Source organism: Pieris napi, chromosome 22, assembly GCF_905475465.1.
Source record: "Pieris napi chromosome 22, ilPieNapi1.2, whole genome shotgun sequence".
Classification (NCBI taxonomy): domain Eukaryota; kingdom Metazoa; phylum Arthropoda; class Insecta; order Lepidoptera; family Pieridae; genus Pieris; species Pieris napi.
Genome location: NC_062255.1, coordinates 8,354,251 through 8,381,953, shown reverse-complemented (window position 1 = coordinate 8,381,953; position 27,703 = coordinate 8,354,251). Strand labels below are relative to the sequence as shown.

General features: G+C 33.8%; 2 protein-coding genes across 19 annotated transcripts in view; one reads left to right on the top strand and one right to left on the bottom strand.

Annotated features, from left to right (window-relative positions):
• LOC125060703 (kinesin-like protein unc-104) overlaps positions 1-3,646 on the top strand; it is an 83,566-nt gene extending 79,920 nt beyond the window's left edge. For 13 of the 18 annotated variants that reach the window (XM_047665713.1, XM_047665711.1, XM_047665719.1 and 10 more), the window contains one exon: positions 217-3,646. In XM_047665713.1, the coding sequence (XP_047521669.1) occupies positions 217-409 (193 nt within the window). In that variant the 3' untranslated portion in view covers positions 410-3,646. The remainder of the gene's footprint in view (positions 1-216) is intronic. The other 5 variants (XM_047665724.1, XM_047665727.1, XM_047665726.1 and 2 more) reach the window with 1 other exon arrangement.
• Positions 3,647-5,442: 1,796 nt separating this feature from the next.
• Positions 5,443-27,697, bottom strand: LOC125060864 (vacuolar protein sorting-associated protein 11 homolog). Its single transcript, XM_047665973.1, has 19 exons — positions 27,545-27,697; positions 27,333-27,401; positions 26,766-26,939; positions 26,420-26,572; positions 26,102-26,229; positions 25,390-25,540; positions 24,286-24,714; positions 22,871-23,005; positions 21,769-21,909; positions 20,666-20,885; positions 19,070-19,292; positions 18,528-18,686; positions 16,104-16,261; positions 15,230-15,311; positions 14,405-14,510; positions 13,166-13,275; positions 12,579-12,704; positions 7,416-7,591; positions 5,443-6,315 (listed from the first exon to the last, which is right to left on the bottom strand). Exons 1-19 carry the CDS (start codon positions 27,557-27,559, stop codon positions 6,011-6,013), a joined length of 3,060 nt encoding a protein of 1,019 aa, XP_047521929.1. The 5' UTR covers positions 27,560-27,697; the 3' UTR covers positions 5,443-6,010.
• Between the last annotated feature and the right edge of the window lie 6 nt (positions 27,698-27,703).

The following is a 27,703-nucleotide window of genomic DNA, read 5'->3' as shown; positions in this document are numbered from 1 at the left end:
ACGCAGAACCGGGGTTTAGTCTGATGTGAAACGAATTAAAAATGTATGAGAGACGTTATAAATTGTAGGTTAGTTGCTTTTAAACTTGAAACCTTGCAGCTAATGTGCTTTTGAAGTGGTATAAACAATTGAAGTCGTAAATGCAAGCATTCAATTGTTTAAGAGCATTAGCCTAAGTGATATCCCGAGCTCTGCCCAATAAATACATGTATAAAGGTGTGCGCGCACAGGTCGCGTTCGGCCCGGCGCACTACTGGGGAAAAGGGGTCACCTAACAAAGCCTCACCCGAGAAAGGACAGCTTGCAGCATGAGACCTCACAATGGAGTCTTTACTCGTTTATTAAAGGCGTTGCCGACGGAAGAATAGCGCACAGACCGCTCAGAGCCGTGCGATCCGCCAGATATTGAAACCGGCCTATGAGCTCCACTTACGTCCCACTTGATAGGGTTTATGAAAGAATTGTGTCGGCCCATAGTTTTAAAGAGCGAGAGAACTATTACTGGTAATTGATACGGACGCGGTTACAAGAAATACAAATCTAATATTATTGACATCAATTATAAAAAATTGAATTGAATATCGCTGAGTCACTGCTGAGAGCAGTTTCTTTTAGATTGAAATTTTAATTAAATTGAACAATTTTCAAAAGGTCTATGACCAGAACTTCTTCACCAAAGTTTTCTTGAAAACATTATTTCAATCTCAAGTATTACGTACCAATGTGGTATAGTGAAATTTGATAGATATATTATGGATTTGTGTTCTTTGTAACCGCTTGACACAATTGAACACCCTGTAAACTGGTGTTGTGTGTGTCAAAATGCCTATTGTTAGAATGTACGTAGGAGTAGTGATGCTTTTCATACAGAAAAGTATCATAAACTTTGAAAAAAAGGAACTCTCCAAAATGGAAAACTCGTGGGACGAAAGTGGATAAAAAAATTCCGTGACTGGTTTGGTAGAAAAGAAATTTACCAAAAATTATTTGCTTACTTTAGTAAGATATTTTCCAAAGACTTTCTAATCCGAAATTCTATATATATTTTTAAATTAGTTGTATCCTTCGGTGTTATCGCGATTTTCAGTATTAATTGCATTTAATGCGACGGTTCTATACGTAATTATAGATTTTATATTTTCGACTTGCTATGGACAAGTGTGAGTTGGGACCAAACCGGTGCACAGATGAGAGCTATTTACAGATTGTGGAGAACAATAATGTTTGTATATGGTAACATTTGGCTGGCTTTAATATCTGCGGGACGCACATCGTTTTGTAATCTTTGAATTGTATTTGTAATCGATTTTAGACAAATTGTTAGCGTTATTGTCTTTGCATCGATGTTGTCATTTTCTTGCCAAATTTTTTGAACTATATCGTCAGGTTAGTATTGGTTTTTGACATTACATGGATATGATTGTGATAGTTGCCATTAATAAATATTTTTATCCTTATCAATATACAGATAATTTTCTAACTTAACGCTTAGTTGACTCGACCGAGTCAAATTATTATCTGTGGTAGCTGTAGCTAGCCATGCAAAGACTCTAACATACACAAAACTTATAAATGTAACGAGAATATGGTCTAATGCTGCGCACAAAAATAATCGGCGAATTCGAGTGGACTCCATAAGTGAGGCGACTTACACGAAACCGACATGTTTAAGGAAGTATCTAGATTTTCTTCTAATGTTTCATAATTTATTAATAATTATCTTGTATATACGTATGACCGAATGCTAGTGGTTTAAGTTTGAGGCTCAAGGCCGATTCAAAATGGCGGTCGTCCGTAACGTCATACGTAACATTTTGTTTTATTGTCGTTGAATGTGCTAGCCTTGCGATAATGGGGATTAGTTACGATTATAAACAACATGGGCTGTTGTAGACTTCAAATATATGATCATATGATCTGCTTAAGAGTCTATGTCAAGGATGGTGGATCGAGAATGTTGGACGTGAGGTTAGCACATTTCGCAATACAGTCCATTAACATCCCCGTTGTTTCATACAACACTAGTATTGATTGTAAATACATTATTATTATAATATTTATAGTTAATATAGTATATGCGTTCCAGATTATTTACCCTTTATGTGTCCAATTTTATTTACGAATAATTTATTATCACGATTGAATTTGATTGTATAAAGTAGGTTAATGTTACGGTAGGAATGGTTTTGCAACAGTTAATTTCGGAAGTGTCCAACGTCACAAATCGTTTGGGAATATTCTAGTCATTCGCGGCGTAGGATGTTGCGTGATAGGGTAGTTCATACAAATATGCTGTGCATACAATCACGACGTAGTTTGTTAATAATTGTCTCGGTGTTATTTTCTCATAGATCTACCCTCGCCCTTTCGTTGTATCATCGTAGGTAGATAAATGTGACGGTAGGTGTTAATTTCTCGAATGTCCAGTTCTAATCTTGTTACAGCTTCGATTAATGTTGAGTAAATGTCACTGTCCTATCGCTTCTAGGTGACTTTCGATATTATAAAATTATTGAGCGTAATTTAAGATCTTGAAATTTTTAAGCTTAAGTGAATTTTGGTCATTGTAAATAAGTCTAAACAGTTTGTTTCGGTCACACTAATACGATTGCTTTTTAACTGACTTAAACCGATTATTCCACTTTTTTTGTTACAAATCTGATCATAGGCACACTGACGTAGAATCATTGAACACTAACGAGTTAATTAAGATTAAAATAGGGATGTCATACTGCAGGCACTGGTCAGGAGGTGTAGGCCCGTGCCTTTCAGGGTGACCAGAGCTAAAAATAGTTTTAAGATCAAAAGTATTATCCAAATTAGGCATGCTATGTGTTATTTCTGAAATTACAATATACTCTTAGTGTTGTATACTTGCTGATCTGTTTGTTGAGACATATCGTCAACTATTTCGAATATTTAAACTAATGCTTGAAATTCTCTTACCGTAGCCATCCGTAGTTTGATGGTATGTCTCGTTATTAATTGCGTTGAATTATTTAGCAATCTTTTGTACCTCACATAATTTATGGATCTCAATAATAATAATTGTTTAATGCGTTCTTTTCTAGTCATTTTTATAACATTCCGATACGTTTCTTTCGAATGATAGGATAATGTATTTTGCATAGCAAAATTGTGTTTGCGTAGAAATAGCTACAGATGGCGCGGAGGTGCCGTGAATTGGTAATATATTTTCTATTTAGTTTTTTAGGTTTGCGGAGCTTCTTACGTATTTTTGAAATTTCGAAAGATCTTTTTAAATTAGATAATATAGCAGCTTAAGCTGGATTATATATTATATTTTTATAGAGTATACTCGAAAGCTATACTGTTATTTTTATAGAGTAGCGGATGTTTGAGTTGACTGTTCTTCGAAACTTTGTTTTATATTTGAGGGAGCTTATGTTTAGTGCTTTTTATTATAGTGATGTGAGAGGGCTCCTTGTGATTCGATAGAGATTGTTTGTTGGGCGAGAACGATTATGAAATTATATATATTCTATATATAATTTATGGATTTCATTCAATTTATGAAAATAAGAACAATGTAATTGGTAATATTACTCATTGCTCTAAATGTACTATCAAATATATTATACACAGTGTTAAAGGTCATAAATAAAATGCTTTGAAAATTTCCAAACCGTTGTTTTAATTCTACCCTAGCCCCTATTTATATCCCTGCAATTTTTCAACAAATATAACCTAAATATAAAGTCTAGATTGTTCTGACACACTCGATCTTTTCTGCTACAAGCAGCTACAAGTCACAACCTGGTACAATTTTTTATTTGGACAAGAAGGACTCTAATATAAAATCCAATCTACATAGGATTTCTGAATCGAAGTTATAGAATTATGTTAGGGGAAATAGTGCAGTTATTGGCCACTTTATAGTTAGTAGCCATTTAAACTGGCAACAAGCAACAACAACCTATACAAATAGTAGATTTAAAAGCTATATGAGAATGGCAACACATGTAAATACATAATTATGAAGGAATAAAGAACGTAATAATAATATCAAATAACACAGCAAGATTTCTAAAAACGACTCGGAGTAGCTAAATATGTCCAGTCCAGTCAATTTCCATCAGTTTTATTGTAAATATAAAGAAATAAAAAAAAAAGTAGGGCAAACGAGCCTACGGGACGCCCACAAACTTTGGAGTCTTCGCAATACATGGACATTGGACACCCATTTTTAGTGGGTGCGTTGCCGGCCTTTGAGGGAGGAGTCAAACTGAATATTTGGACGTATCACAACATGCTATCAGATTAAGATATTTATGTTATATGTTTTTTGGTCGATAGCGAATTCTTTGATTAATATCTCCGACTATAAAAGTGGAAATATTATCATTTTGATTCAGCGCATTATCGATTTACAGAAATATACATTAGTAAAAGAAGGAGATATATTGAGTATTGTAATTTTGTCATTATCTTTGACTAAGAGACAGTTTCCTTTAGAAATGAGTGGTTCCGATATTTTTATTTTAGGATCTTGTTTTTCCAGAACAACAAAACCGATTTTTTTGTAAATTTGTTGATCTAATGTGTTGACAGTTAGCAAAAACAAATATTTGAAATTTAGGATCCATCCAGCATTTAATGAGTACGATAATATATCTGAATGTATGGTAATAAATTTAATGCGCCGAAGATTTTCTTGGTGCCACGGTCACTTGCTAATACAACGTAACCCACGCTGTATTTTCCACTTCAAAATTTTAAGGGGTATTATTGTAATACAATGTTTTCTAGTGGTATGTGATAGTGGACGAAGATTCTTTATAAATATTCTCTAAAGGTTATTTAAAATTATTTGTTTATGCGGATTGACTGCTTGCTGTATGAAAATTATATGCGTAAGTTATTAAGTATGGTCTATAGTTGGTTTAAAATACATGATACATCACAAAGACGACTTGACTTCAGGCGAACGAAGCTTTTCAGTTCTGACAGCGAAAATTAACCTGTCCATTTTTCTCCTAGCATTTGAAGTTATTTGCTTTAGCCGTATCTTTAATTACACTATTTTTGTTTATCGTCATATTAACTCGGAGACATACATTGACGACGCTGTACCGAGTTTGTTGTTATTTATTATTTAACAGTATTTGTTCACAGCTCTCATTTCAGTTTTTCGTAAGAGAGTTTCTTCTGAAGAAAGTTCCTGTTGACTATTAGGCTAGACAGAGAAATCCTTGCGGTTGGGCACTCTAATGTCACGATTATAAATGGGAAAATTGAAGTTTTTTACAGACTGCGTTCACTTTTAAGAGCAATGCTAATTTCCACACAGGTTATTGCATTCCTGTCCTTCGATGGCTTGGACTAGTAGAGTCATTCATTCCATTGCGATTGGGGGCTATTTCCGTTAGCACACAATCGATATTCTCTACTAAAACTTCGGTATGTAAATAAGAAAAATGCTTAAATCGTTAAATATCATTTATTACAGTATCACAAGAGTACCAATTACTTAAAACTAGTATAAAATAACTTATTGGAACAATAACTCAATACAGTTGAGATCCCTCCGTAAACAATAAATATGTCAGTTAGGATAACTTATATTTAAAATAATAATAAAAAATATAATCTTCTATACATCTTTGATCGTTGTAAACAAATTATTCTCAAGCTTACGTCAAACAGTGAAAATACAACTTTTATATTCACTTGCATACGAATATTATGAGCGTACAACAGATTATATATATAATAGAAAATAATCGATTTGACAGGTATACACAAATAACGGTTCTTATTAAACATAAATGAATTTGGATATTGTATGGGGATTAGCTAAACATGGTCACGTGACCTTTGACCTAACGCCCGTCGTAGAATACGTCACGGGACACTTTATAAATACAATCTCATTGCACTCTTTTAAAGTCTTTTGTCTCTTTCTGTCGGATTGTGAAAAGAGAGGGTTAGTGAAGGTGCAACTGGACTGTTTTTTATATCCTGAAGCAGCTAATTTATGTAAATTCATTCACGACGCAAATGGGTTTAAGTTTTTATCATAATCATCATTCTCAAATGGGTTGGTTGGATCGCTTTCATCTGCAAATGGATTTTTCGTTTCGTCATATTCCTCAAAAGGGTTGCCGTTTGATATTGCGCTAGAGATTGGGGAATCTCTATCTTTTTGAACGTGTACCGGTTCTAAGCGGGTCAAATGTGCTTCGAGGCTCGAACTGTATTTCTGCTGTTCAAGGACGCGCATACGACCTTCCGGTACTGGAACTATTGATGTCCCTTTAGGTGGTATTTGCTTTGCCGTGTTGGAGACGAAAACTGTAAAATTAGATTTAATCATTTATTCCAATATTAATATTTTGTATACCATTAATAAAGTGAAGACCAATACTTAAATAATATGAAGACCAATACTTAAATAATATTTTGCATGAACGGATGTTTACTAATGGACACGACGCTCATTGACACTTACAGCCAGAAGGCTCGCAAGTGCGTTGCCGGCCTTTAGAAACCAGTACCCTCTTGAAGGATTAAGTTTGATTAATTCGGATTAATTCCGAAATACTTCAATGGATAGATGGTTCCATAATGGTTGCTCGTTACTTTACAAACATTTGTAGCTTAAGACAAGTGCGTGGGAAAAAGGAAGATGATAGGAATTTAATGAATTTAATTGTCATTAAAATATTGAAAGTGTCGAATATTAATACAAATTATAAATTAATTTTTGAATTTATTTCTTCGATGATAAAAACACGTGGCATTTTAATTTACAATTCGTCATTTGAGATGTCGATAAATTATTTTGCATAGAATATAAAATACTAATATTTCATAAATTCTCTTTACGAAATTTTCCCTCCTCACTCTCTATCAATTGGTCTCAATCGCTCTCTCCCTTTTCGACAAAAACGCTGCACATCTTCGTGACTAATATTATTATTATTGCGTTTCATCCGTAAAAAAAATGCGCCTAAAGAGGTTTCACTTCAAACAAAGTTTCATAAGTCAGGCATAGACTGTTACTTTTTTTTTGTATGGCTCTGGCACGATTTGTGCATTAGCCAGCGTCAAGTATAGGATTTTTTATAATTCGTGCTAGTCTTTAGAAATTCGACCGTGTCCTCCATGTGCGGTTTAGGCACTCGCCCGGTACCGTACAACCCTCCCAAAGACCGAGAACAAATTTAAATTAAATTAAAACATGCCCTCCCGAACCGGAAATCGAACCCGGTACCCCTCACCTAGCTGCCACTTAATAACTGTTACTTGTCTATAAAAGATAAAGTAACTAACAAATTTAGACAAAGACCTATATATGGTCACCACTAAAATACTTTTAATAGATTTCAACACTTGATACTCCATATAAAACCTTCCTAAACATTACAACACCTATGATTAAAAGCACTTACTCTCCTTGCTTTGCCCCTCCTGCAGTCTCAGTCTAGCCTCAGCGCCCGGTCCATAGGACAGTGTCGCAGTCTCAGAGACTGAACTGGACTGAGGCGGACTTGGCGTGGGGGCTTCAGTCACAACCGTCACCTTATTGAATAGACCTCGACCGAAGTATTCTGAGACTACTGCAAATCTGAAACCAGAAATGCCCACTTCAGACTAAGTATAAAACATATTAGTTTAACTGGCCTTAGGAGAATTAAACGTAAATAAATATGTATTTGGAGTTGTAAAGTATTTTTTGAAGTGAAACTTCTTTATCGGGGTTGGAAAAAAAATTTGTGTAACAGTTTTTCGTTACGCGTCACATTTTTCGGTTACGCGTCACATGTTTCGGTTACGCGTCACATGTTTCGGTTACGCGTCACATGTTTCGGTTACGCGTCACATGTTTCGGTTACGCGTCACATTTGACCGTTACGCGCGTCTTTTTCTCGTCCCTACCATGGTTGATTCGAAGAGATTCTAAACCATTAATAACAAAAATGTATAATAACGATAACAATGATACTAAAAATTCTATTACAATTTATGAAATTCTGTAATAATCTTAGTGGTAATAAGGTAAAATGAAATAATTGTATTATTTGTATTCAAGTCTGTGATATTAAAAGCCTTTTGTTAAACTTTATTTAACCAATTTCTGTAAAGTTAGTTGCATATAGATAATTTTTCGAAAAATAAGGTCATAAAGAAGTTTCACTTCTAACGTGTGTACACTAGTACACGCACATTTTTTAACTGACTTTAGTGACTAATAATAACATCCAATTGAATTTGTAAACAGCCTATTTTTTTTGGATAGGGTGGATAAATTCCCTATTATATGTATAAACGAAAATGTTTAGTTCTACTGAAAATTGACACCAGTAGACTTTGCAAATATGCAGAATTCGAATAAAATGTTATACGTAATATTTTAATAAAAAATATATATTAAATTTAAGGCCCACTTTGGGTACGTTAGAATATAATATCTAGTTGATAAAAGGGCCTGGGACTAGTGCTAGACAGGCTACTTCTAATTAATTTGCGATATATGTTTTAAAATTAGTGTTGTTTGATGATTTGCTATTTTAAAAGAGTACCGAGAGTTTTTTACGCCGGCTTTTTCTCTCGGCCTACACCCTCTGTCTTCTTTGCCGATGAGTAGGGATGCCTACAAATTCAAATTTAATGACGTGGAATAAGTGATACATGTATCTAATGTTCCATAATAAACATTTTTTTTTTATTAACAAAACAATCGATAGTTTCGTATACAGTATTAATCACTAGCAACGCCTTTGGCCTGGTGCCACAAATGCGTTCTGCCTATGCTGTAAATCTTCGTTTCCGCCGTCTCAAATTGGCTCATTGACTTCGGACGGCTTAAGGGAAATTGGCCTTTTTTGAGGCCTTCGTTTCGAAATGGGGTAACATAAATTACGAAAAATTAACTATTAAGAGAACAGCCTTGCGATTCTGTAAGTCACTTTTCGAACTCACACAGCGGTTTTCGCATCGGCGGTCGCTCTGAAATCAGTCGTGAAGCAGGCATTTTATGATTTGGCATTCTGAAAAGGTGGGAGCTTGTAGTTTATTGTTTATCAGAATGCCAAATCATAAAATGACTGCTTCACGACTGATTTCAGAGCGACTGCCGATGCAAATATCGCAAGGCAGAAGCTTATTAATTTTAATAACGAATTTATAATTTTATTTAAATGTTAATAAACTTTAAAATAGCCATTACGTACAGTAACTACATTTTAGCTTTACAAAGAAAAATATTGTTATTCGATTAAGACTTAAAACTGGATTCCTCGAAGACGCAAAACATTTTAATAACATTACATTTACCAGACCAGTTCAATCACGTAACTAATTCGAGGCTTTTGTGTTTATAATGATAATTGTTTATTAAGTGGTTAATAAATTATTTATTAGTGTGTTTAGCCCTGATAAGATTTAAAAGAGTATATATTTGCACTAACTCTTAGAAACATGAAATAGATAATATAATCGATAATAGGAAAAATATATTCCATCAAGTCACATAAATACTTTACTTTGAAATTTTAGATTTTTTTAAATGAACTATTTGCATATTTACATTTCTATAAACCACTTATTTACATTAATTATTAACACAACCTATAATTCCGGGTTAATTAAAAACTTTAACGGTTGACGCAATACAAAAAAATATATATTTGATATAGGTATATGATTTAAAAACTACAACAGTAAAATGGGGTAGACCGAAAAGGCCTACAGGACAAGTGTCAGGCCTACAGAAAGTGTCTGGAAGGTTCTGCGACCAAATAACCAGCGCCGTGGAACTTTTTGCTCCTCAGCATAATGCTGAACCAATTACAGCCACAGCACACACGCATTACACACTTGAAACGAACCGAATGGGAAACGGGTTTTTTTATTATATATCTCTCATTATATTTTTTATAAAAAAAAAATTTTGATTATTGCTATTTTGTGTGTTTTTGTAATAAATGATATGTCTAAGTCTAAATAAAAATACGTAAACGAGAGGAAAGAACAGGTCTTGCGATCAATATTGTAAATTATATTACCGAAGTAGCCGGGAAGTATCCCGCGGGATGCGTAACACAAATTTTATTGAGATAGAGAGTTGATTTTATTGTAAATATAAAAGATGGCAAAATGCCCCCGGGTGACATAAGTAGACAAAAAAATCTGTAAAATGGGGAATAGAATATATATTTATAATTATAACACATAATTTTCACAATTACAAGTGTGACACGCAAGCGATTACATTACACAAAATACACTTAACACGTACTAAATACACGTAACAATTTTTAAAACATAATTCCGAAGGTCACGAACACGTTTCCAAAAATTAAAACAATTTATAAAATCTATACAACCTCACATACCCATCCTCGGATGTATTTTTGAAACAGCAAGAGAACGGTGGCAACATGTCTCCTACAATGTGTTATCAATTATAAATATTTTGATAACACTGCGCCCGCGCAAGTACAACTATGACATTGACGTACGACCGTGGCCACCTGTGCGTATAATTTCCTATCCGTTCTAATTAATTTCGTTAGGTAAATATTAATCGAGTTGCCATCATAATTAATGTATTCTATTATTGAGATTTATTTAAAGAAATCAGAGTTGCCATTTAAATTGCGGCTAGTTATTATTTTAATATTTTTTTATAGAGTTGTCATTTAAAAATATAATTTAAATGTCAATGATAAGATAGTTACCAAATTTAATCTATTAGTAATTTACGATCATTGTTTTCAAAATATAGATTACATGAATGATGATAAGAAATAAAATTTTATTGCTTTTTAATGTTAAAGATTAACCTAAATTGTTTAGCAATAAAACAGAAATCACTCATAATGTGAGTTCTTTGTTTAAAAAGTAAAAATACCAAAATTTTGTTTAACTATTTGTGTCAGCAAGCTTCAGATTCTGATGTCTCGGGTTATATTTGGTTTATCAGCTTTGCAATATCAAACTCCTGTTTTTTTTAAGGCTAAAAAAGCGTTGCTTTAGAATTTTAGAGGTCCAAGAGATTTATAAAATATTTAATGATCGATTGTTTTGGGACGAAACTTTATAGGTAGGAAAAGTATTTTTCGGGAAGTGTGACTTGCTAATAGAAATGTTATTAATAATGTGTTAACAACACAGTTTAATATTACGGTAGCTGTCTAATGCAAAATATTTTGTCCTCATTTGCGGCATATTGAGGCATCTAAAACCGTTGATTTATAATACGTTTAGAAATAGTTATAAGAGAATTAATAAACCTATATTTTTTTAAAAACTGTATTGTTTGTCTGTTCATAGAATCTGAGCTCTTAATTCTGTAAACTGTGTCAGGTCTAAAAATTATTTGTCTTAATGAGGCAACGCAAGCTTAATTTATATCTGAAAAAAAAACCAATAAGATTTATTGAGTACCCTCCAGTCATTGGCAGTCGCTCTTGATTGGAAGTAAGAAATAAATTGAACCGACTTAATTATAAGACACCCGACATGCCATTAAAATAACATGTCAAAATGGAAAGAATTAATGGGTAATTTTTCAATCGGGAACACCGCACCATGAATACACTATGGTCATGGTAACATCATCGGGAATCTTTTTATGAATCAACGATAAAGCTACGCCCCTTACTGCATAAATATTGTATTGCGTAATTGCATACGTTTTTCACTAGGCGCAATTTATTTATTATTGAAAGGTCACAGGGGAAAAAACACATGTTTACAAAATTTTATTAACCGGTTAACTTAGGGAGCGTTCAGGTATTACGTCACGCAATTTTTGGAGATTATTGACCCCCCCATGTAACGCGATATAACGTTTTTCTGTACTCAAGTATAGTAAAACGTTTCGTGACCACCTAGTGACTCTTTATACGAAAAAGTTACCATTATGGGGTGTAAAGTACTGGAAAGTCGAATTAACAATAACGCGTAATTCAATCCCCGCCCCGCATAGTAACGTTTTATAAAAGGAAAAATACGTTATGTAATACTTGAACGCTCCCTTAAGTAAAAACACTACAGAAAAGTTAGAAAACTAATCAAATAACTAATTTGAAGATTATTATATAGACAGGCACCTTAGATCGAGGGAAATGTCAAACGAGAGACGAAACGACTGTATGTTCGTTAAACACGCGTTTACATACGTCATTTTGTATTGCGTCTATGAATTCTCTATATCTCGACATGTTTTAGACCTAAAAGTGTAAGGTAAAAGGGAAAAAAAGTTAAATTAAGGGGGGGTTAAAAATTAATTAATACGGAAGGTTACCTACTGGTCTAGTTTATTTTTATGTATCTTTGTAAGTAACGAGTTGGAAGGAAGTTTTATTATGACTGAAATGTCTGCCCCTTGACATGGGGTGACAAGACTTTCCCTGCAAGCCAATTCCTAAAACTATATATAACTCAAGATTTTATACATAATGCGACGGCTACTAACTATAGACGAAATATACACTTGTGCAAAAACAAGTACTAATTTTGGGATTATATTTTAACTTTCAATAGCAATAAAAATTTTAGCGGAATTTGAATACCAAAAATCTGTACACTATACAAATAATACATACGGATCGTGTTGCTGCTGCAATCTCGAATGTAGGGCTTCGGCCGCGTGGGGCAAAGCCTCCGGTCTTCGGGAAGGCGCCGCACAGGCAGGACACTCCCTTTCTGTTTCGCTATACGTTTGGAAGCAACTGCAAACAATTGTTAAATTAAAGCCCGTGCTTAGTAGAAAGCGCATAGTTATATTTCAATAACTTTACATATCACCATTATAAATAACAATAACCTTCAGTTCTTAGTTCAATTTGGTTAGGTTATGTTAGTTTATAGGCGAAAGGTCTGTGAAGGATATTTGCTGTGTCAAGTATCATCACAAACTAACTAAAAAATTGTGTTGTACCCGCATAACTGTAGAAAAGATTAAAATCTAATTTTTTTTTCTCAAAACTATTCAGGCTTATTTTCAAACACTAATTAAAATTAATTTTGTGTATATTATAAGAATATTTTATAAATTTTATCGGGTAATTAACTAAATTACCTATTCATCTCTTTTCGCTATAGCGTATACGCAATTAAACAGAAAGAGACAAAACAAAATTGAAATTATTTAATTTTAAAAACATTTTGTTCTAAATAAACCATTACTCACTCTTGGTGATAGGAATGTTGGCAGAGGAAATGTACAGTGGGTAGTTCTAGAGGTCGATTGCAGGCTGCACATCTGGAAGACTGGAATGTCACTGGTTCATGCTGGATCACCTGTAGATAATACAAAAACAGTGAATCGTATTTTCTTCTAAAGAAGAGTGACGAAGAGTTTCTAGTTACTTCTCGTTCTAAGTTTGTTCTAATGTAAATTTAGTTGTTTTTTTTACTTAAGTGATACCTATATATCAACTAGCTAACCCTCGCACTTACCCCCCTTACCTTACCCCTCGACTGCATGGATTCTGAATTTTTCATGATTTTTTGCAACAACAAAAATATTTCAGTGAATTTACTTAAAACCATTACTTTATATTAAACCTTTTTTTATGAAACTTTTTTGTGTGAAAAAAAAACCGTTCAGTATTTTAAGTTTAGTTAATTTTGTATCTAAACACGACTGAAATAGCAATATTTAAATATTTTCAGCGCATATCACGTGACCATACTTCATGATTAATACAAATAATATCCAAATAATCAACGGTTCAAGAAAACGTCCAGTTTCTCGAAAAGGTGGGTTAATATGTTGCGTCTTCGACTTCGCGAACGTATTTGAAATTTATTTATCTATCTCATAGAAATAAACACTGGCGCGACACGCTTTTAAGGTCTTGCTAGGCCTCAGTGTATGTATTTGTGTATCTGTCTTGTGTTTGTTTTTCTGGGTCTAAGTAGGTTCTTTTTCTTTATCGTACGGGCGAGTTAAGTGGGCACTTCGAAAGAAAATTGTATTGGTGCACAGCCGTGTTTCAGTCTGTGCACCAGTCAGTCAGTTCAGTCCTCAGGGTCGTGTACTCTGAGGACCATAGATAACAGCATTTCACAGAACGTCTTTTGTTCCTTGAGGATAGTTTATAAAAATAGATTTAAAATACGAAATATTTTACGAAGAATAATCATACTATTTTGACGCACATGTTCTACTAAACTATTAAAGCTATTACGAGAGCAAAACATACTTAGAACCTTCATTTAGGGTTTATAATAATAATAAAATCCTTTATTCAGACAGAAAATTTTACATAATTTTAAACCTAAATTTTTAACCTTTATTTCGTCTTTCCACCTTCGAAACTGTCTACCTCGTTTTCTTTTCTTATTTCTTGGGTAGCAATATATGATTTAGGAGTTACTATAATTTATCTAATTGGTAATAATAGGAAAGTCTTTCTCAACTCACCTGTATATGAGCTTTCATCTTCTCAATCTCTTTCTTATATTTAGTGGCCAACTCTTGTTCGCGGGTTATGACTTCATCTTCCGATTTGAGAACGTCCATTAGGTATCTAAAAGAATCATCTGATATATTTTTAATATTATATAAAATGAACATCCAGATTTCACTCATAAACTTTATGAAAAAGCCAAAAATAGCTCCAAATGAGACATATCAGAGGTCCAAAGGTCCTTCTTCAAAAACTATTTAGAATTCTGTATTTTTTTTTTTATGTTATGCAAACGGGCAGGAGGCTCACCTGATGTTAAGTGATACCGCCCCGCCCATGGACACTCACAATGCCAGAAGGCTCGCAAGTGCGTTGCCGGCCTTTCAAGAATTGGAACGCTCTTTTCTTGAAGGACCCTAAGTCGAATTGGTTCGCAAATACTTCTGTGGGCAGCTGGTTCCACATAGTGGTGGTGCGCGGCAAAAACTGCCTTAGAAAACGCTCAGTTGTGGAACGACGGACATCGAGGTGATACGGATGGTAAAATGCACAATTTCATGCACAACATGTATCATCAAACACTCATAATTATATTTAAAATAGTGTTATCGGCTTAGTCGGTTTTCAGTTTATTTGTAACCAACATACATAATTAATAACGTATATCATAAAGAGGAAATCTATTTTTCGGCCCTAACCAGTTTAAATCTAAAAACAGTCTGGTAGTTGATTAAATAATTAAATTGGAAATAATTATATAAATAAACTATCGCTTGAATTATTGATAAGTTTAATAGTATATATTAACCAAAAACATTAGTATATATCACTTTACGTACTTTCGAACGTCCCCGAGCGTGTACGTAGGCGTGCTCGCTAAGCAGTCTACGACTAGAATTGGTGACATCAGCTTTTCAGTCGCTGCAACGAAACATAGGTCAAATTAAATATTGTATATTACACAGTTAATAAAATATGAGCCTTTTATTTCAGATACATTTCCACTTTTATAGTTCTATCATCTATTTTTTTTAAATATCTATGTGTATTTCGCAAATGCCTTCCTCAAATCCCGCACTTCCTGTTTGCACTGTGAAACTCTCAGCCATGTACCCACTGTTTCCTTAAACTAGTCTTTCCACCTTCTAAATTGTCTTCCTTTTATGCATTTATTGTACTTTGGCCACCAGTTAAATACTTTCTTGTTCCTCTTTTCTGTCCCTCTTGCCATGTGCCCCGCCCATTTCCAATTAAGTTTATTTATTTTTATTGTAACATTACACAGTTATAAACTCAAACTCAAAATATCTGTATTCATATAGGTAAACAAGTACACTTATGAATCGTCAGAAAGAAGTTAAATTAGTCAGTTCGCAAGTCAAGGGCGTAGAGCAGGTAAGAAGAACTGGCAAGAAACTCTCCGCCACTCTTTTTAATCGCCAAGTTTTGAGTCATACAAATTGTTTGAACTGGAGCAAATCAATCCCACGGATTAGGATCATTTTAGTATTCGTGTAATTTATAAAAAGCTTTATTGATTAATTTACATTTAACAAGTGCTTTGAATTTATTCAGTGATAATTCTCTAATTTCGCTTGGGAAATAGCTAGTTTAAATGTCTAGAATTTATTTCTGTTTAAAAGTGCCTCAGTTGTGACTGTAAAGGTAGAATAATTTTGAAAATAAATAATTTAATAATAAAATTAAACTCACCAACAACATGCAATAAATCAGGCAAGCAGCGAGGCGGGGGCGGCGTCCATAGAACGTCCAACCACAGACGAGGACAAACCGCGCCCCTTCTTCGACACACGGCCAACGCGAGATCGGCTTCACCACTGCGCATGTGCAGGGACACTTGAGCACGCCATCTATTGGGGATTTGGGAAATTATTTACAACACTTAAACGGAGGAACCGGTATAGTATAAGATCCCGCTATACAACGACCTTCACCGAGATGCTTATTTAATGAAACTTATTTTATATTTAATTTAATATGTCAATAAATATAATCCATATGGGTTGTCTAGCAAATTTCAGTCCAAAGTAAGTTTAATTAATATTAAAAAAAAAATTTTTTTTTATAATTTGCATGTAGTAAATTTTTTGAACTTTTTTCAATCAATATTTTTAATCAGGGTAGTATTATATATATATATCACTATAAACTTCTTTTATACTAAAGATGTATATATACTTTAGTGTCACATAAAAAATATACACAAATAATTAATTGATTAAAAACAACCTAACGTTTGCATATTCTATGGGCTTCATACTTTCGATTGGTATAGAATTTATCTAATAATCATACCGGTGAAATGTTTAAAAAAAATTTTTTTTTTTAAATTAATTAAATATACTCTGGACTGAAATTTGCTAGGCAACCCATATGGATTATATTTATTGACATATTAAATTATATATAAAATAAGTTTCATTAAATAAGCATCTCGGTGAAGGTCGTTGTATAGCGGGATCTTAGACCAGTATGTCTAAACCCAAACGACATGTCAGACACAGGAGGGCGACAGCACTTACACAAGGTTTCTGTAAGTACTGTCACTTTGGGCAGGAGGCTCATCTGCTGTTAAGTGGTACCATGGATACTCTCGATGTCAGAGGGCTCTCAAGTGCGTTGGTGGCTTTTTAAGAATTGATACGATATTTTCATGCGTGTTCGTAACGACTTCTGATAGGGCTTAAGGTTGTTTTTATTAATATCAATGCTGTATGACGAAAGATGTTTTTTTATATAGAACAGGGGGGCAAATGGGCAGGAGGTTCATCTGATTAAGTGATACTGCCACTCATGGACACTCAATGTCATAGGGCTTGCGAGTGCGTTGCCGGCCTTTTAAGTGAGTTTATGATTGGGTTTGGGTTTCGACCCAAGCTGTCTACAGATGGTGCTATACTGAGTCTTAAGCACACCGTTTCATACTATCTGCGTCGGAGGACGGCGGTATATGCCTGTTTCCTTGATCTTTCCAAGGCATTTGATTTGGTTTGCTACGATCTACTTTGGAAGAAGCTAGAGGATATAAGTGTTCCTCAAGAACTTTTGAACGTATTTAAGTTTTGGTATGGTAACCAAATCAATAATGTTAAATGGATGGGTGCCTTGTCTAAGCCCTATACGATGCAGTGTGGAGTTAGACAAGGTGGACTGAGCTCTCCATCTCTCTTTAATTTATATATAAACGCTTTGATTGACACGCTTAGCAACGAGCGTGTCGGCTGTCACGTGGACGGTGTGTGCGTTAACAATATCAGCTACGCAGACGACATGGTGCTGCTGAGTGCGTCGGTCTGTGGGGTTAGACGTCTCCTTAAGCTCTGTGAGGTATATGCGGCAAGTCATGGTTTGAAATATAATGTAAATAAAAGTGAAGTCATGGTCTTTGGGGCCGGTTGGAAGGGTGTGTCCAGTATACCCCCCATGTCGCTATATGGGGTCCCTTTAAAAATTGTAAAAACATTTAAATATCTTGGTCACATTTTGACACCCGACCTCAGGGACGATGCTGATATAGATAGGGAACGGAGAGCGTTGTGTGTCAGGGCGAACATGATCGCCCGCAGGTTTGCACGATGCTCAATTGATGTGAAAGTAACCTTGTTTAGAGCATTCTGCACATCATTCTATACGAGCGCCTTATGGTCGAAATATACTCGATTGTCATACAACGCTTTCCGTATCCAATATAATAATGCGTTCAGGGTGCTGTTGCGGCTGCCTCGATTCTGCAGCGCATCGGGGATGTTTGCTGAGGCGCGGGTGGATTGTTTTTACGCCACCATACGCAAGAGATGTGCATCCTTGGTGCGCAGGGTGAGAGCTAGCGGTAACGGTATCCTCCGCATTATCGCGGACCGAGTCGATTGCCCATACGTGAATCACTGTTCCTCTATTTCATGCGGAATGATTCCAGTATGAATTAATGTAAACATACTAACACTTAGATTTAAGGTATTAAGCTGTAATTTACTAACATTGTTATGGAACCTTGTTTTCTGAATTAAACAATTAAAAAAAATGATTATATCAGACTAAACTTAGTAACAATTAAATAAGATAATAATGTACAATTAAATTAAATGTCCCAATGTTTAAAGATTAATTTTAACTTACAATTTCTTCTCTTCATACAGATGTAAAATGCCAGCTTTGAATCCCAACATTTGACAAATGATGAGGGTGTGGTCTTTATCATAGTTCGACTCTGGTTCTTTGAGCACACTCAGTATTTTCTGTTCATATATTACTTTTTCACTGTTGGTTGATTTCGCCCTGCAATATAATTAACTAGATCTTACGATTTTCTTAAGAAAATTATGTTTTTTGTTCACATGAAAGTGGAAAGCTATATGCGTTTATCTCGCGTTTAAAGTTTTTGCCACATTATCATCATACATACGGACATATTTCTGCACCTTTTTTTCTCATCATTTTGTCAGAAATCCTAGGAATCGTACCCATCATAATATTAAGCTTTATTATTGTTACGGTTTCACAATTATTAACGTTTTTATATTCTAAATCAAATAAGAAAGGCTACAAGACACATTATTTAAATATAACTAATTAATTTAAAACGTCAAAACAATAAATACGTCAAAGATACGGTTTTATTATTACTTTAAAATATTGGTCCTTCGATCCAGAATACTCACCATACATGAATATAATGTTCAATCAGGGCATCAAAAACAAGGGTAGAGCATTTGACATCTGTTGATATCATGTGTTCCAAGAAGATGATCAGTTTCTCTGAGTTACTAAGGAACATGTGAATAAAGTCGTCGGGTATAGATCGATCGGGTTCCCGATATCTACCGACAAGCGACGATTCGTCAACTAACGGCTTACTACGTGGTTTGTAGTCTGTACACATTACTGGAAAAGACATGAAAATGTATTAATAGTGCATTACTAGGTTGTAAAACAATTTTTAAAGTAATCCCTTTTAAGATTCGTTATAAGAAAACATTTTATTATGTATTTGAAATAATAATGTCGCTTCGAGAGTTCTTATTCGAATTTTGCTTAGTCGATATTAGAATCCACAAGTGTACTCTATTTCATAGCTCTCAACGTATAGGTATTTTACAAGATTCATGAGGTTCAAACACCACAAAGTGATTAGGGCTAACACACAAATCACAATCCCGTTTTATACTTTTAGAACCCATCCATCATTTGATTCGAACCATCAAGTCGCATACTTAATTTTGTCTATAAATAAATACATAGTAATAAATTTTGATTGTTAAAGCAATACATTATTTTAATCCGTTTTTTCTTTGTCTATTTTTACATTTTAAGTACATTTAATTTTAAGTTGCTTTTTCAGGGCACCAAAATCATCTGAACGGTTTGTTCTTTAGCCGACTTTGATTAATTCTTACTGTACAGTATAAAAGAAATTTCTGTTAAATACTCTAATTTAGTCTATTATGGATTAATTTCGTTAATACGTTAATATTAATAAAATGTTATGCCTATCTAATATATAAAATTCACGTGTCGCGGTTTTTTGTAGTTAAACTCCTCCGAAACGGCTTAAACGATTCTCATGAAATTTTGTGTGCATATTGGGTATGTCTGAGAATCGGACAACATCTATTTTTAATCCCCCTAAATGTTAAGGGTAGTCCACACCTATATTTTTTTAATTTTTAGATAAATTATTTATTTTTTTATGATACAGCATTAAAAAATACATACAACCCCCAATTTTCACCCCTCTACGATCAACCCCTATTTTTTATTACAAACGATATACATAGCAAAACGACGTTTGCCAGGTCAGCTCGTATCTATATAAATTTTACAAATAATAATAAAAATTAAAACGTGTTGCACTCGGGGACTGCCGCGGTAAAGCTATTGCATAGCATTTTTATCAACTTATGGAGCTATAATTATTTATTTATGCAGTATTTGTTTTTCTTTGATAATAATTAATAATTCAAGTGTTTTCTTTGATATTATTTCAATCTACCACTCTACCAGACTCAGACTAAAACGCCTATATAGTCTGTCTCACTCTACCGCGTACCGGCTGCACCGGCCGCGCTCTCGCTACGTCACCGATCTCGTCAGAGAGATGGGAAGTCGCAGTATGCGTTCTGTCCCACTCTATATTACGTCATCGTGTGTTAGGTTTTTTCGTTACGGAATTTCTTGATTCGGTCGCCGCGCTCAAAGCCCGCGATAAAATCTATGCAATAGCTTAATATTACATTATTATTCTAACCAATACTTACATTTTAACAACTCCGTACTTTCTTCCGGTTCATGTTGTATCAATTTATGGCCATACTTCTTCATATAGCAGTCGGCATCGTCAAATTCTAATTCCGCTATATAATCGAGGGCTTGTTTAAATTCTTTTTTGTCTTCAATCATCATTTTGAGATACCAATCGTGTCTGTTATGGTTCGCTGCTAATGAGAGGGCGTCGTCTATGCTTACTTGACGGACTACCTATAATTTGTATAACTTTGACTAGTAATTATCACACACGCAAATAAAAAAACAGTATTCAATTTTTAAGAATAATTGCAATAGATTTGTAAGTATTGCGTGTATGGGTATTGACATTTAAATTCACAAAAAAATGTGTTGTGGGTCATTAATTATATACTTTACCTAATACAAAAATTTCAAATAAATAAAAAAGATATAATCGTAAATTTAACTTTTCTTTAATACACAAAAGTGATCAAAAATCGTTTAATTACAAACACATACAGAAGATTATAAATATAAGGATTGAAAGAAAAAAACATGTGTGTGTACTTATGTACACGCGTTGGAAGTTATACTTCTTAGGCGTAGTAGATAAAAATATATTTAAAAATTATATCTTTCGCCTTATTCTACGTTTGTAGAAAAAACGACACTAACAATATAAAAAAGGTATTAAATACATTGAAAGTTTTATTATAACGCATTATCTAGTTAACTAGTCTATTTAAATATCACAAAAAAATTCTACATAATTAAAGAATGGATTTTATTTTAAAATGTTGACTATGCTAACTTCAGGGTGTCGGTTTTTTGTGACGGTGTGCGCGTGCATTGTAAAAAATTACTCTCATCATTTTATAGGGCCAAAAGAAGTATAACTTCATTGGTATACACACTTTTAGAGTAATTGTTGTTAATTAAACATTTGATCATCAAGTGTATTGTAAAATGTGTATTTCAAAACAGTTTGCCTTTGATTTAAGAGCAGGATTAGTTAAAATTTTCAAAGAGATTTACCTAATTATTAACATTAAAAAATTACGATGTTTTTTATAAATTTCGTAAACATCACTTCATAAACAATAGATTTATATTAATTATTTAATATTCAACATACCTTTATAGCGACATCCACGTCAAAGTCTATGGCCTTGTCCTTAGAATTGATGAACAGTTTCAATTTCCCTTGTTGGTCGTGTTGATCTATTTTGACGTAACACGTCAATAATAGAGTAGTATGGTCCTCTGTGGCAAATCCCTTAAAGAGATTTGTAGACTAATTAGTGGGTATAAAACTGACTAGACTTATTTTTAACAATAAATGTCGTGTTATAGATTGAACTTAATTTATTATTTTATGAATGTAATACAATGGATACCAAATTAATAATAAGATCACTACATCAGTAAGAAATTAACACAAGAATTGTCTGAACGCACGCGTATATTAGTCAACCAATATCCTAATTTTTAATTCCAAGACACACCAAACTCTTCATACTAATAATTTCTTTGAAAAATACATGAATTTTAATTTTGAAAAGTTACTTTAAGACAAACGCAAAATATGTGTAAATTACAAGCACAATATGTCTATCAAAGAAAATATAAGAAATAGAGTTAAATAATTTTGACATATCTTCTAGTGGGAGAAAATTCACTCTATTTCGTAGCAGAGCTAAAACATTTGCGCATCTAACTTTGAAACCGTGTACTAGAGATTAACATATATTTCATTAAAAAAATACTAATTGGACTAATTTAAAGTAATCTTTCGTCTCATTCTCTCAAACTGTAATACAGATAAGATCTTTTAAGATGCAATTAGATTTTATTTAAAACGAAACATGTAATTGGTGAAACGGAACGACGTACTGCTTGTGTCAACCTATTAACCAATGAAATTGGGGGCCTCATAGCCTAGCGGTCTTATTAAGTGGCAGCTAGGTGAGGGGTACCGGGTTCGATTCCCGGTTCGAGGGCAAGTTTTAATTTAATTTAAATTTGTTCTCGGCCTTTGGGAGGGTTGTGCGGTACCGGGCGAGTGCTTAAACCGTACATGGAGGTCACGGTCGAATTTCTAAAAGACACGCACGAATTATAAAAAATCCTATACTTGACGCTGGCTAATGCACAAATCGTGCCAGAGCCATAAATAAATATAAAAAAAAACCAATGACAATTAAGCGAATTCTTCCTAAGAATTTCAGAATGTTTACCTTTTTATGTAATTCTTCTAAATACTGTATGAGCGGCTCCAAGTGTCTCGGCTCCAAATATTTCCTTATAACATAAGATGTCTCGAGCCAACCAATCGTTTTTACGTACTGATATATTGCGCCTTTAAGGTCTCCCTGAAATTTTATTCAAAATAATTAATGTATGAAAAATATTGCATAAAAAAATACTGCACTTTTTGTGCAAATAGGTCTATTGATTTCGAAGCTGGACGGCTCAAGAATCTTGATAGGTTCTGTTCTTTGCAACACAATTAATAATGCTAAAAAAAATTCAACAAATTGTTGTTATTAGAGCTTTATTCGGTTAGAGCACGCCCTATTAAAAACTTCATAAGATGTTTTTTATGTATGTATTTGTATAAAGCAACGAAGTGTAAATAAACATATTTTTTTTTATTGAGAAAAAGCTTGCCAACGCTCGGCACACTGGCACACTGGCACAAAACAAACACAAAATACAATTTTTAATGTGACAAGCACTTAAAGGCAAACATGACTTACAAATATATAGAGATCATAACCTATTACAACACAAACATAACAAACATTACAAAAAAGAAAACAATTACTAATCAAAGAAAAAATTCAAATTACAGAAAACTAAACAAAAATCCATTTTATAGTGTGAGGGGAGCAATTATGTATATCCAGACCTAGCTCGTTTATAAGAATGCTTTATCTGGACATCGGTGAGCTTTGACCAAAACGCGTTCTACGGAAAGGAGGGACAAATGGAATAATGGGATGCCTGGGGTATCGAGAGGGTACACGGAACTTAAATTGAGATAGGAGGTTAACATATAAATAACATATTTATTATTACACATATTATCTATATATATAAAAGAAAGTCGTGTTTGTTACAACACTTATAACTCGAGAACGGCTGGACTGATTGCCATGGTTTTTGATTTGTTGGATTTGTTTCCGTCCCGAATAGCAGAATAAGCAATAAAATATCGGATAAGTTATCGAATAACAATAAATTAATAAATTAATTTTATGCAAAAACCATATGGTGCCATCTGTTGACAAAACTACGCATCATTTTACGTCGAATTCGTGTCAGTTCAAGAAATTCCGATCTTGAGGTGAATGAGGAGATGCATAACCATGCTTTGATCCTGATCAAAAGATGTTGGATATCAGAAAGTGCTTAACATGCAGTATCGCCATATTGACGCTAGAGAGAAGATGCCTAATGTGTAAAACTGCCATTCTTCTTTCGCAATGGCAAGCAATAAAACATTTCTGTATTTGCAAAAAGTTGTATTAATGAAATCCTAAAATAAGTTAAATTAAAGTAACAACGATATTATAAGGTTGTAGGGCGGAACGAAGTTAGCCAGGTCAGCTAGTTTAATATATAAATAATAAAAAATTAAACTAAATACCTTGCTATACAAATGATCCCCATACTGCTTATATATCTCCGTGAGCCCCTCCGCATCATAATGCTGACTACTCGCGATCCTTATCGCAACGTCATAGAGATTCTTTTTGAATAGCAAAGACAACTTCGACTGCAGATCCTTCTCATCCAAATATATCATTTCCTTTTTCTTCGTTAGAATATAGAAAGATCCCCACTCTGTCAAAACTGCATCAATTTCCTCGAATGTCTTCGAGAAGACGATGAATTTGTTTTGTATGTCTAGAATTGTGACGTGGTGGGATTTGGGCGTGGTGGATGAGCCGGATGGCTTCGTGGAGGTTTCGCTTGTGGTGATCACGAGGTAGCTGCGGAACCAGTTAAGGCGGAGCTTTTCGCCTTCTAAAGCGTAGCAGGGACCCCGCCCTTCGGTGGTATAGCAGTATATCGCCTACAATTTATTCATTCAAAATTAGCACGATAGATAGATAATCTTATCAAAGTGGATTTAAAATTTAGATTTAAATTTTAAACACGAGTTTTTTTATTTAATATAAAGTTATCTGTATAGACTAGAATAAATGTATTATAATAATACAAATATTGTGTCTTAAAAATCCTTATTTTCTCTCTTTGATCGGTAGCTCATGTCTTAGGGTTGTCTACTCGAGCACACTAGCTTTTTCTGGCCAGTAAAACTCAAACTTAAAATTCATTATACGCATACATATAGGTAACCAAGTAGACTTATGAACGTCAACAGAAGACATGTTAAATTGATTTTAAATTTACATTTACTACCAGTTCGCAAGTCAACGGCGTAGAGCGGGCAAGAAGAACTGGAAAGAAACTCTCCGCCACTCTTTTTAATCGCCAAGTTTTGAGTCATACAAATTGTTTAAACTGGAGCGAATTAATCCCAAGTATTAGGATCACTTAAATAATAAAATTTATAAAGTAAGGTCATAAAATCCTTAATAATATTATTTTATGAAGGAAAAACGTATCGATAAACTTAAAAACGACTGGACAACTGGATTCATTCACCATACCCTATGGTCATAAAATTATAATTCCTGAGATTATCACATTAAACAAGACGTCTAGCTCTATATAGATTACTGACCTCACTTGTAGCGACAGTGAGTCTATGCCTATCAGCCAAAACACTGCAGCCAGCCACCGCTCCCATAGAGTCAAGAACTACACATTTGTCACTATTCACATAGGACACCATAATGCAATTACGGGATACTATGAATAATTTATCAGTGTCCCTGTAAGAGAAAATTTATGATTTTAGTAAGTAGTAATAAAACTGACTGTGGTATGAATGCCCTGTAAAAATTTACTGTCACTATGTTTAAAGTAATGTTTTAAAGGCCGGCAACGCACTAGCGAGCTGTCTGGTTTGAGTGTCCATGGGCGGCGGGGTGGTATACTTAACATCGAAAAACGTGTGGCACTCGATGACGGTAAAGCATAGCATTTTTAACAACTTATGAAGTTATAATTATTTATTTATGCAGTATTTGTTTTTCTTTGATATTAATCAAACCTATCTCGTCAGAGAGATGGGAATGCGCAGTATGCGTTCTGTCCCACTCTAACGCGTATTTGCCGCACCTATATTACGTCATCGTGTGTTAGGTTTTTTCGTTACGGAATTTCTTGATTAGGTCGCCGCGCTCAAAGCCAGCGATAAAATCTATGCAATAGCTTAAAAAAACATTTTCTACTATACTATAATCATGTAGTACTATTTGCTATTGAAATTCTAAAGGAAACCTTGGTAACAATAACATTTGTTATTTGAGAATAGAATCAGATATATTTACTTGAAAGCAAGTCCTGTGATGGGGCTAGTACCGGTGTCTGATAATGTTTTCATTTTACCACGTTGTCTTGCTATATCTCCACGAAACAGTGATACAGAGCCATCTTGAAAACCTACAGCTAGAAGATTCTGGAAAATTTAATTATTTGTGTTTATCAGAAAGCAAAATTATAGTCGCTATTTTATTTTTGTTGAAAATCTTCCTGTAAATACAAGTTGCAGCTGCTACAATAAGGGATATGTTTTGTTTTCAAAGGATTTGAGCCATTAACAGCCTAATTATATGTAAAGATAATTTAAGAATTATTGACTATAATACCTTATTATCATGTACGGCTAATGCTGTGGCTGGAGTGGGAAACATATGTGAGGGCACAGCCCTTGATGTTCTTACACATTTGGGGTTCCCATGCCGGTCAACCCTTGACCAATCCCATACTTTTATTAATGGAGTTACACCAGTTTCATCCTCCTGCATAAAATAAACTTTTATTACAAAACAATATCAGAAAAGAATTAATGAAATTTCACCTTATGGACCCATAGACAATAGATAATATTATAGACATTTCAACAGTTTTAATTAATTTTTTGTAGAGTTTTAAATATAGATTTTTATTAATATTTTGGAGGTAGTACCCTATTATAAATAAAAAAAATATTACCCCTATTGTCACCAACAGAGTATCATGTGGCAATTGTTGAGCATGTGTTATTATGAGTTCATATGCTTTAAATGATGTGATCTCCCATGAACGTGAGATTAGGTGGGCCCAGCCTGTCAAGTCACAGAGTATGACATGATTATTTCCACTTGTAGCTACTGTTACATGAGTGTCCTGAAAATATTAAATAAAAAGGAATAAAACTATACAACTTAAGCTTACCAAGAACATTTATAGTTTATCTGAGCAATAATTGGTTTTAATTGTGGTATTAAAGCCAAACCTTTAGTGCTGAGTATTCAAAAAGGCAATAATGGCTTTGTTTACAACCCAACATACATACAAGTCTCGCTTAGGCACCTTTAATACTTGGTATCTGCTATTGAGTTCAGAGCACTCCTAATTGAGTTGAAGTTGCAGTTACATACAATTGAGATAACTTATCTGTATTTTTTAAGTGCGTCAAATATAATAAATTATTAGTGTGTAAACCAAAGTATTATTGCTTCAAGTAACTAACTACATTATACTGTAATGCTCTTTAAAATAAAACTGTTATTTACATACCTGTAGGCACTCAGCAATTTTTCCATTATCTATATTATTATGGACATCAAAAAAGGTAAATCGGCGCCACTGTAATGAATTGATAATAATATAATTAATATTGTTAATAAAGTAGCATATTATGTGTAGTAGCAGTATATTATGGGAGTAACAAAACACAAAACATTGTACTTGTAAAAATAGCAATATCATTAAAATAATAATAAATGTACCTCTAAAAATGCCATTTTACACGTCTAATATGGCGCAGCATGGAGAGAGAATAAACAAATTATTTTGTTAAGAACCAATTCCAAATTCCTTACAATAAAATAGAAAATTTATTTAATCAACAATTCACCCACAAAAATAAATTAACGATGTCAATCTCG

Bases quoted from the DNA above. Each gene is read 5' to 3' on its own strand.
- LOC125060864 (XM_047665973.1), bottom strand. The intron at 26,940-27,332 runs GTATGTAAATAA...TAATATTTTCAG, and splicing joins AAATTGCTGAGTGCCTACAG to GACACTCATGTAACAGTAGC. The intron at 24,715-25,389 runs GTCAGTAATCTA...AATAAATTGTAG, and splicing joins TCACTGTCGCTACAAGTGAG to GCGATATACTGCTATACCAC.